This window comes from Lipotes vexillifer, unplaced genomic scaffold, assembly GCF_000442215.2.
Source record: "Lipotes vexillifer unplaced genomic scaffold, Lipotes_vexillifer_v1.1 scaffold217, whole genome shotgun sequence".
Taxonomy (NCBI): Eukaryota; Metazoa; Chordata; class Mammalia; order Artiodactyla; family Lipotidae; genus Lipotes; species Lipotes vexillifer.
The window spans coordinates 361,721-372,677 of record NW_006788200.1 but is presented as its reverse complement, the minus strand read 5'-3'; the positions used below and the strand labels follow the sequence as shown (position 1 = coordinate 372,677).

Sequence of the window (10,957 nt, the reverse complement as noted above, 5' to 3'; positions counted from 1 at the left end):
GGGAGGTGGGGACGGGGCTGCCGGTCAAGCGGGCGGAGCCCGGCGACGGCGGGAGGTGGAGCCGCCGAGGGAGGAGGGCCCGAACGAGCTGGGTGCCGCCGCGGGAGGTTCTGGAAAAGCCGGGAGCGGCGCGTGTCCGGGTGAGCGTCCCGCGCGCCCGCCCCCCGGGTCCGCAGCGGAGCTCGTGCGCGGGCCGGGGTCGCCGGTTCGAGCCTTCTGCCCGCGCGGGGCTGGGAGCTGGGGACCGGGCGTCGCGCCGTCCGGGCCGCAGCCCCGCGACCTCCGCTCTGTTTCTACACCCGTGTGGGTTCCTGTCCCGCCGCCGCCTCGCCTCCCCGAGCTTAGGGTGGTGAGGTCAGCCGCGCCCTTCCTGCCAGTCCCCTCGGGGCGGCCGGACCTTGCGGGCAGCGTGGCCGCCCCGCCTGTCAGGCTCCCGGGAAGGGGCGGCCTGGCCCGAAGGCTGCTAGAGGTTGGAGGCGGAGGCAGGGGCGCCGGGCAGGCCCTGAGGGGCCGCTTAGTGTTAGGGAGGTCCACCATCCTGCCTCCAAAGGGCTGAGAGTCTGCGGCCTTGGCCCCGCTTGCTGCCCGTTGAGACAGGCTGTTGGATGAGAAAGTTTTGTTTTTGTTTTTCTTTTTTCCCCCTCCAGACATCCTTTTCTAACCTGCATGGTTTTGCCTCAGCAGGCGCGGAGACTTGTGCCTAATTAATTAATTCAACAAACGGACCCTTCTGCGTATCAGAAACTGCAAGGAGTTGCTAGCCCAGTGGGGCAGGCAGACTGGAAGACCAGGAAAGGCCAGGCCCCGGGCAGTGTGGTGAGTGCTGTGCTGGTAGGGAGCACCGGACTGTGGGTACTTGGTAGAGGACAGGATGCTTCAAGCCAGAGGGCTTCTTGGAGGAGGTGACCCATGAGCTGGAGTGGTCCGATGAAGGCAGAAGAAAGGGTAAGCCAGACAGAGGAACAGCGTGTGTGTGAGTGGAAGCAGACCTGGGCACTCTAGTGGAAGCAAGGTGATGGGGGAAGGGACACTTTAGGGAATAGCAGCCCATGGACCCTGTCCAAAGAGCTTCAAGTGAGAGGACAGTGCCTGGTATTGTGCCCTGTATGTGGAGGATGCTCAGTGAACCCTTGCAGCATAAACATGGATCAGCATAAACCCTCCTTCTTCAGGGCAGAGGCCCCTGGCCTCTGTTTTCTAATCTGACACCTTTAAGGTGGTGTAGAAGAACATCAGAGCCCCTCCCAAGGCTGGGACTGGTGTCTTCTGCTGTAGAGTGAAACCTAAGGCTTGTGCTGCTTGATGTAAACCATCTGAAGCTTAGCAACCTCAGTGCTTTTGCAAGAGATCCTGGCCCTGAGAGCAGGAGTTGGGGAACATTGCTTTGTAGCTTAGGGCATTCTCAAATGTCCCTGATTTTGCAGAGATCCACTGTCCACCTCAGAATTTATAGAATGGTTTTGCAAGCTGCTGCCCGTATCACATCTAGGATAGCAGGTTCCATGATTTAGTTCTCCGTTAAATGAGCCATGGTTTCCTTTGGCTTGTGCTTAAACAGCCCCTGAAGCTTCCAGGGTGCAGTCTCTCATTTTATTCTGGGCCTCAAGGGCCAGCCTCTCTGTTCAGTTCTCCCTACTCATAAAATGTTTGGGCTTTGAATCCTTTTATCCTTGGGTCTCATTTGTAGACGGCCAAGCCCACGCACTGTGTGGCCCAGCCAAGGAAGCCACGTAGCAGAGTTGGAGTGTGTTGGCTGGGGGCCTCATCCCAGAGATGCTGTCATAGTGGGCCACCCTAGTTCTGTGAGAGGTCAGCAGGCAGACATGATGGCGACTGAGTATTGTCTGTGGCTTGTGATAGGCCCTTCTACCCTGTCCAATGCTCTGAAATGGGTGTGCCCAGGAGAGTGCCTACTTTGTCACTGGTTTAGCCTGGCCACAGCCAATCTCTGTTCATTCCTGGAGTACCTCCTGTGTGCTGGGCTTCTGCTTAAAGTGTACCTGGGGCTGGAATGAGGGAGGAGGGAAAGGAGGCAGTGGCGGTGGCACTGTCCTTGCCCATGGGTGGCTCACAGTCTCTCTGAGATTGCTGCTTCACGCTGGCAGGTGGTCATGTGCCAGGGAGGAGCTCAGAGTGTGAGTGCTCGTGAGAAGGAGAGACCGCATGGGTGCAGCCGTGAGGAATGAGTGGGGTGAGAGAATCGGGGGTCTGCTCATTTCCTGAGAGAACCTCCCTTTTTGACTCTGCCCTCCCACATCCGTGGGAGGGTCTGAGACTGGATGGAAGACCTTGGCCAGTGTGTGGCCACGCTGGCTGTAGTGTGCATTGGGCTGGCCGGTGTGTCCCTGGCTCCTGGGATCTCTCAAGAGTTTAATTCTATGCAGATGGAAGTTGGCAGGAGATGCTGTGATGCAGGCACGTGCAGGCCCAGACAGGGTGCTGGAGTGAGAGTTAAGCTTTGAAAACGTTGCTGAAATCTAGCAGTTTGAACTTTTAAAGGGCACCAGGATGGGACATCAGTCTGTTCTTGAGCAGAGAGGGCTGGTGGCTCCTGTGGTCTCTGGGGTTTGAGCTGGAGATGTGGAATGAGGGATATAGTTTTTATTCTCAGAAGGAGCAGAGGAGCATGAAAAGTCTGGATTAGAGACCGAGGAGACCTAGGTCTTGGAGACCTAGGAGAGAGTGTTTGTTCAAGTGGTGTCATTGCAGGGCAGAGGATTAAATGTTTGGGTAGTGAGTTCCCCAGCTCAAATAGGATGTGAGCCTGATCACAGACCAGCATCTCCTCTAGACCTTTCATGAAGTGCTTGCTAAAACATAGCCTGCTCTGTACCCGGCACTCCGGAAGGCCCAGGGTGTGGCCGCAATCCTGAGGCCTGCTACTTGTAGGAACTCGGAGTGAGCAGGTCAGAGACGTAGAAATATGTGAGATTCTAGAGTACTGGTCCGGTCACCTGTTTTTGCCAGAGAACTTTCCTTCCTTGCTGAGAGTTAGAGCCAGTGATAGACCAGTTTCCAGAGTTATTCCCTCATGGTCAATATGTTGCATTATGCTTGACTCCACCCTCTGCTGAATCTCTTAACACTCCTGGGACATGGAGTGTTAAGAGATTCAATTTCTGTCTTGTTTTCATCTTCACTGTCCCCTAGACTGGACCTTCTTTCCAGGGATCAGCTGGGAAGCTGGCTGCTTCAGGTCTATTGCCGTTCCTCTAGTACCCTTGGTGCTCTTGACTGGTATAAGTTGTGCCTGGTGCTAGGCTGCCCACTGACATCTGTCATCTTACTCAATCTTGAAAACAGCCCTAATATTTTAACTGTTAAATAGATGGGAAAACTGAGGCTCAAAGAGACCCTGTAACTTGTCTAAGGCCCCAAAGCCTGGAAGTGATTGTGGAGCTAAGCTTTAATTCTGGGGGTCTCTGACCCCAGGGTGGGTGTGCCTGCTTACTAGACTGTACTGTCTTGCCCTGAGCTGGGCCATTCGGTCATTTGTGAGTGCTGTGATGTCTGGGCAGGAGTGACTGCTCACTTGGACTTGAAGCACCATGTTTTTGTCTTCTGGGTCCATGTTGCTGTCTGCCTTCTGGTGGGATCCAGCCACGGACGTCATGAGGCTGCTTTGTGAACCACAATAAAGTCCTTGACCTGGGCAGGCCTGTTGTGCTAGGCCAAAGTGTGGCTCCTCCTTTTGGGAAGTCCTTGTGCTATAAGACAACAGATGTTACTGAGTAGGATTGAAGGCAGCAATATATAGTAGAAAGTATGTTTTGGATTTGAGTCTGGGCTCTGCCATTAATTTCCTGTAGCATGTGAGGTGCGCAGGAAACTCTCAGCCTCAGTTATGTATCTTATATATCTATATCTGAAATGCAGATGATTATCTAGTTTACAAGGTGCTGGTGAGGATTAGATGGTAGAAATGAAAGATTTTTGGAAACATGAATAGTGGTTATCTTAGCCTAGAAAACAGAGCCCAAGGCAGAGCTTAAGTACTTAACGCTTTGTTAGAAGGTACAGTTGCGGAGTAGCAAGGGTAAGGGAAGATAAAAGTGAGGTCGAGAAGGAGGCGAAGCATATACAAGGTGGTGCATTAGCAAGCTGGCCAGTCTGCACAGAGATACACTAGTTGCTCAGCCATGAAGGACATCTCTGGGTGAGCTCTTCAGAAGCCCCGTGCTGCAGAACAGTTTCTCAGTGAAGACCTGGAGAGGGGATTTATCTGCTGACGTCCTCTTGTTTCTGTCCTTCATTGGTCACAGTTGCCCCAGGAGGAGTTAATTCCCCCATGCTCACTCCTCAGTTGAGCCCCTGGGGAGGTCAGCATGGTGCTTCGCTGGAGTCTGGAAGTAGCAGGAAGAGTCAGAGATTTGGGGACTGCACAGTCTCCTTCACTGGGTCCGAGGCAGAGCAAGTGGCCCAGGGCCCAGGAGGCAGGTGAGGCCAAGAGAGTACAAGGTGGTATGTCAGATGCATCCAGTATAGTGGTGTGTGGATTTTATTCTTTCCTGTAGTTCCTTATAAGGTAGTCTTACCTGGACTGCCAAGTCTTTGCCAAGACTAATTGAAAACCCAACTGGCTTTTGCATGTTGGTTTGTACAGCCTTTTCTGCTACTTAATTGTCTAGTTACTGAAGCAGGAGACTTTGGGGTTTTGATGGTACCCACGTGGGAAGTACAAGTCAACATGTCCAGGTACTGGATAGAGAAACTACAGTCAGCCCTCCATATCTGCAGATGCAAAACCTGTGGATACGGAAGGCTGACTGTACTACACCTATTATATAAGGGACTTGAGCATCTGTGGATGTTGGTATCTGTGGGGCCTCCTGGAGCCAATCCCTTGTGGATACTGAGGGACAACTGCATAAGGATAGGTATGCATGAATATCTAGGCTTTGTTAGGTTCTCAGTGAAGGAGAATGTTTTTCATGTGATGTGGTAGTTGAAGGTATGAAAACTGGAGTCATGAGATGGGGCTGGAGAGGGCAGTAGGGCCAGGTCACGCAGAGTCAAAAAGGCCCTTAGGGCTAGGTAATTTGGACTTTGTCCTGAGAGTAGTGGAGAGCCTTCGGAGGGTTCTTAGGGAGAAAGAGACCAAATGAGGGGCTGTAGTAAGCTGTGATAGCTATTTTGTAGAGCAGAGGTGGGAGGGAGGCCACATAAGATGAGAGACCAGTGCAGGTAGGGGCCGGTATAGCCGCAAGAGGGACTTAGGGGTGGCTCAGATCAGGGTGATGATTGAGGCATGACCTCAGGTAGGGAGAGTAGGGTGCCTCTCATGCTTCCCTGGGGTGCCAGTGAGAGAAGCTTATGGGCCCAAATGGACATCCATGTACATAGGTAGGTAGGGCCTCCTGGAGCCTCTGTTGAACTCTTCCTAGGTTGAGCACGCAGGTCCTCTTGGCTCTGCCATTCAGAGTTGACCACACTACTGGGAGGTAAGACCACTGCGGGGAGCCCTGTTCAGGCTCATTTTGCCCCTTCACAGAAGGCAGGCAGCCTCTTGTTCAGAGCTAAGCCAGACAAATACATTGTTAAAACTCAAGCTGTTGCATTTGGGTTGCAGCTGGGAGCTTGGCAGAGGTTCCTGCCTGATGAGGTAAGGGGAGAAGCTAAGGACACTGCTGGTTTGCAGTTGGAAACATCTTTTCATGGTTATTTGGCCAGGTTGTAAACGTCCTTTCCAAAGAGCGGGTGTGCTAAGGCCTGTGATTGTATGTCTTGGAATTGTCCTGTGCTTAGAAATAGTGCCGGTCGCCTGGTGGGTGATTTATTGTCACTGGGGTGTTGGCAGGCTTTGGAGGACTTCCCTGTGGGGGTCCAAACTCAGGCTGCTGGGCCGCTTTGGAGTCCATTTGAGAGGGCCTGCTTTGTTTTCTTTTCATTTTAAATGTGAAATATATTTTAAATTTCCCATAGAACTCCTTGTGGAAAGATTAGGAAATACAAGTTAACATAAAGAGAAAAATAAAATGATTTCACCAAGACACAACTAGATTTCTGACTCTCCACTTGCATATATATGTAGGTATGTAAATTTCCATATATAAAAATTTTTCCTTATAAAAATAAAATCATAGAGTATATCTTGTTTGGGAGCCTGCTTTTCTCACTTAACAGGATGCTTTGATCTTCTCTCAGTGTTAATGTACACACAGTGTCCATTTTTACACAATCCATAGCAATCTACTGTTTGGAAGAAATGTAACATCTTCTGTTGTTACAGTTTCCTGGAATGAACAAGTCTGTGGTGAGGGTTTTTTTTTCTTTTTGCTGTTGTTGTTGGGCCAGACTTTGTTCTAAACTTGGGATGCAGCTCAGAAAAAACTCAGTATTGGTTTTCTGTTCAGACTTGGTGATACTTTATTTTCATAAAAGGGGCCTCAATGTTGCCCATTTTTAGGCCTATTCAGCATGGATTTCTGAGGGTTCCTGGAGGGCTTTTGACAGCACTGGACACTGGTGGGGGCACTGGGCAGGCATACATACTTTTTCTGTCATAAGCAAGCTCTGGGATGGGGGACATGTAGGGGTTGGCTTTTCCCATTCTGTGGCACACAGTCTTTCTTGGAGACTGCCTCCTCCCAGCCTGACCCTGATTAGATGGCCTTTTGTACACCTAATACAAATTAGTGTTCGGGGGCTCAGGATCAGGAGAAATAGGCTGGGACTCTAGTGTACCTTTGCCTGGGGTGGCAGTGTTGATTGTGGTGGTCTGGGGGCTGCGTGGGAGCGCCTAGCTCTCTGGACCAGCAGGGTTGTCATCCCCCTCTTCCATCAGAGCAGGACGTCCTAGGCTCTTGGTCAGCCCAGAATCCCATCTGTGATTCTTTGGGCTCTGCCTCCAGGCTGGGATTCGTCGATAGGCTCAGTCTAAGCCAGATAGCACATTCCAGAGAAATGACAGCTGGTATTCATGTAATGAAGGAACTTGGCTGCTTTTTCCTGAGTGCTGTAAGGCATGAACCATGGGCAGTATCACCAGGGTGACTTGAAAGGAACAGAGAGGCTTCTCCCTCCCTTAAATTTGTTACCTGATCTCTGAATGGGCATGCCACTGCAACTGGTGACGGAACAGGGGACAAGCGCTGGTGCCCCTCAACTCCAACCGTGTTTGGTCTGGTCTCCTGCCTGGGCACTGCTCTCCCATCACCCCAGCCTGATGGGTAGTTGGCTGATGCCTCATTGTCCACAGATACAGCCTCCTGGCTCTGGGTTTTTACTGTTCCCTCCCTACACACATACAGAAGGTGTTCTCCTGAGCTGATGAAGCCTCTTGAAGTACAAGGAGCAGACCCTAACCCTGTGAATGGGTCTTATGTAAGCAAGAAGAGAGGCCTTCTGGACTCCCAGGGTGGAGATGTGGTATGCTGAGGGCTGGGAGCAGATTTGTGGCTGGCAAAAGGGGGATCTGGGCTTTACCTTGGGGCTAGGCTGGGCCGTCTCACCTCTTCTCGGTGACTTGCTTTCATCTGCTGCCCTAACTTTATAATGGATCCCTTAGCCCGTACTCCCTACCCTGCAGTAGGTTGTGGGCTGAAGGATCTTGTTCTGTGTATCTCTGGGCCCCTGACACCTAGGGTATTGATGGGCATGATGTCAGCTCTGCAGACATTTGGCAAGGGATGAACAAATGGGGACACTCACTTATTCTCTCCTCTTCCTCATATAGGAACCCGTTTGAGGGTGGGGGTCGTGGTTTGGCTTCTCTGAGTCTAATCTGGAGCCACAGTGGATTGGAATTTCTTCTGAAAGGGTGAGGTGAGGAATGGTGGGTGTGACTGTGCATCTAATCATTGCAGGCAAAAAACTGCTGAGCTGGCGTTAGTCAGCTCAGACTTAGAATTCTGTCAGATAAGGCTTACATTTTGGAGAGAAAGCATTTGTATTTCCTTTATATTCCTTGTTTTCTCTCAGTAAATTTCCAGTGGGGCTTGGCTGAAGTAGAGCAGGAAGAGGAGGGACTGACAGAACTGGGGCTTACATGGGTGCTGTTCCTTCAGCGTGCTCCAGGCTGCATGGGTGAGCTTGGAGATGATGTCCAAAGCCTCCATTGTGTACTTGGGTCCACTGCCAGTGGGGCTTGCCCCATGGTGTGCCTGCTGCCTTCAGAGCTGGGTCTCGCTATTTCTAGGCTGATGAGAAGACAGCAGCTGGCCTCTTACTCATGTCAGCAACCCAGCCTGGCCTAAGGTTTTGGCCCTGTGTGGCTGATTCATTTTTGTATCCCGAGTGCGTAGCTCAGTGCCTGGTATACGTGGGTCTTTAGTAAATATTTGCGAATGGTGATTCTCCATGAGGACAGTGTCTTCCAAGGAACTCACTACAGGAAGAGCAGTGTCTGCCCAGTCTGCTCTAACTGTGGCCAGGTGCAGACCCGCAGGGAGCAGTCTGATTTGTCTTCTGGCTCACCATCTGCTGTGCACCTTATTTTGGGTGTGGATCCCCTGGGGCATATTGTGTCAAGCTCTCTTTCCGTCATTGTCTCTCCTGTACTTTCAGTCTTCTTGTGGGCAGGGATTGTGTGTTACATCTGGGTCCTCAGCACCTGGCACTGTCCTCACACCTGTGTTGGAAGGAAAGACAGAAACAGAGAAGAGGTCTGGGCCAGAATCTTGAACTGACAGACTATTAGACCCAGAGGTGACTGTCGTCCACGGCCCCCACCTCCATTCAGCCTTCCCGTGTTGTCAGTGGTTACCAGAAGTCGAGAGGCAGAGTCTCTCCCAAGGGCACTTGGCCTCCCAGAGCAGGGGACAGAATTAAGCATACATCTCTGGTTCTATACCCTGGCATCTTTCCACTTGTGGTCCTGAATATCTTTCCTGGCTTCTGTGTGTTAGGTCAGGATTTTGGCATGTTTGAATGTGTGTATATATGTGCACATGTGTATGTGTATGCTTACCTAAGTTGCTTTTTACCATTGTTGATCTAATGACTACTATCACTGAATGCCTTGCAGACACTGCCCTCTGTGACCATGAAACTCTGGGTATCCATGTTGCTGGTGGCCTGGTTTGGTGTCCTGGGCTGTGTGCAGGCTGAATTCTTTACTTCTATTGGTATGTGCCAACAGGACTGTTGTCTACCTGAGCAATCGTTGGCTCATGTGCCAGGGGATGTTACTGCTTGAGGCCTGTTCTCATTCAGGGTGGGATGGCCTCATCCACTGGTTTTGACCAGATCTGGGGAGAGCTGCTGTTTCCCCCTCTGAGCCCTGATGACCTAGATGTCCTTCCTGGGAGCCAGCTGTCTCAGCTGAGCCTCCACCCTGGGTAGTGCAGGCTGCTCCTGGGCTGCCTGGCATTTCTGACCAACTTTCTCTTGGACTAGAGAGTAGTTCTGAGCAGAGAAGCCCCCAGGATGTCTGTGTCCCATAACATGACCCAACTGGGTGGCAGTGGGAGAATGAGACTTGGGGTTTCTTCCTTAAGGTGTCCTCAGTGCACTTAACATTCCCTTGGAGCCTCTGCCTCTCTCTTCCTGAAGCTGGGGGCCAGGACCATACGAATGTCTAGGCCTCCTTTACCTCTAGGTCCCCATGATTCCAAGAGAGTTAATATACCCTTGGCCCAGGGGGCTGGCTTCTGTGTTGATGTTTTGTGCCTCAAGTTTGGGAGCTGGATGTCCCTCATCCATTTCTTACTGGCCCTTTTTTCTCTCCCTTGCAGGGCACATGACAGACCTGATTTATGCAGAGAAGGACCTGGTGCTGTCCCTGAAGGAGTACATCTTAGTGGAGGAAGCCAAGCTCTCTAAGATTAAGAGGTGTCTAATGTCCTAAATCCCCACACCCACGCTGAGCCAGCCCTCCTCCCCTGCCCCCCCCACCCCCCCGGAACCCATCCTGGGTGCCCATAAGAGGAAGCCCTTGAGGGGGCAATGTGGGACTGGCCTGGAGGTTACTTCATGCCAGTCCCCCAGAGTAGCTAAGTATGTGGGCTAAGGACTCACTGCTTTTTCCTTTTTAAATAGAGACCCCCTGAATCTCACCAGGAAAATTACCATAGGTCAAGATCCATGTGTTAACCTTCCTTTTTCTCTGGTTCCACAGCTGGGCCAACAAAATGGAAGCCCTGACCAGCAAGTCAGCTGCTGACCCTGAAGGCTACCTGTCCCACCCTGTGAATGCCTATAAACTGGTGAAGCGACTAAACACAGACTGGCCTGCACTGGAGGACCTTGTCCTGCAGAACTCAGCTGCAGGTGAGGGACAGTGAGCAGGTGGTTAGGTGAGCCAGTATGTCTGTGTGCTGGCACCTGGGGGGTGTGGGTCTGAAACTGTCCTGGGTCGGGGTGTGCACGTGCAGTGTGTGAACATGCAGCCTGCCAGTCCAGTGGCTGTCATCTCTGTGGGGACCTGGCAGTTGTCTGTCCTTGCTTTTAATGTTATAATAATCAGTTTTTGGGGATTCCCTAGTGGTCCAGTGGTGAGGACTCTGAGCTTCCACTGCAGGAGGCATGGGTTTGATCCCTGGTTGGGAACTAAGATCCTGCATGCTGTGCTACGTGGTCAAAAAAAAAAAAAAAATCAGTTCTTGCCTTTTCCTAGTGTTTTTGGGTGCCTTTTTTTTTTGGTAGTGACTTTTTTCTAATTATGCTTTAGTAATACATATTTATAGAAACGTTGGAAAACACAAAAACAATCATATAAGAAAATTACAGTTCTTAATCCAATTGCCTAGTGATAATCACTGTTAAAATTCTAGTCTTTTTACACATTTATATACATTTAAAAAAATGGAATCATACGTATATATCGTGGAATGCAAACTTATTTGCTTCGAGGGACCAAGTGAATTAACAAAAGTAAGATAAGTGGGCTAAGTGGTGGGACCAGTGCAAGCTGGGGAGCACGGGCCTCACCTAAATTCATTTCCATTCATATCTTTTATTTCTTTTTTTTTTTTTTTTTTTTTTTTTACGGTACCTGAGTCTCCCATTGTTGTGTCTC

General features: G+C 50.8%; 1 protein-coding gene across 3 annotated transcripts in view; it reads left to right on the top strand.

Annotated features, from left to right (window-relative positions):
• P4HA2 (prolyl 4-hydroxylase subunit alpha 2) overlaps nucleotides 1-10,957 on the top strand; it is a 42,788-nt gene that overhangs the window by 630 nt on the left and 31,201 nt on the right. For 2 of the 3 annotated variants that reach the window (XM_007461324.1, XM_007461326.1), the window contains exons 2-5: nucleotides 685-816; nucleotides 8,966-9,065; nucleotides 9,675-9,771; nucleotides 10,058-10,209. In XM_007461324.1, the coding sequence (XP_007461386.1) occupies nucleotides 8,984-9,065; nucleotides 9,675-9,771; nucleotides 10,058-10,209 (331 nt within the window). In that variant the 5' untranslated portion in view covers nucleotides 685-816; nucleotides 8,966-8,983. The remainder of the gene's footprint in view (nucleotides 1-684; nucleotides 817-8,965; nucleotides 9,066-9,674; nucleotides 9,772-10,057; nucleotides 10,210-10,957) is intronic. The other variant, XM_007461325.1, reaches the window with a different exon arrangement.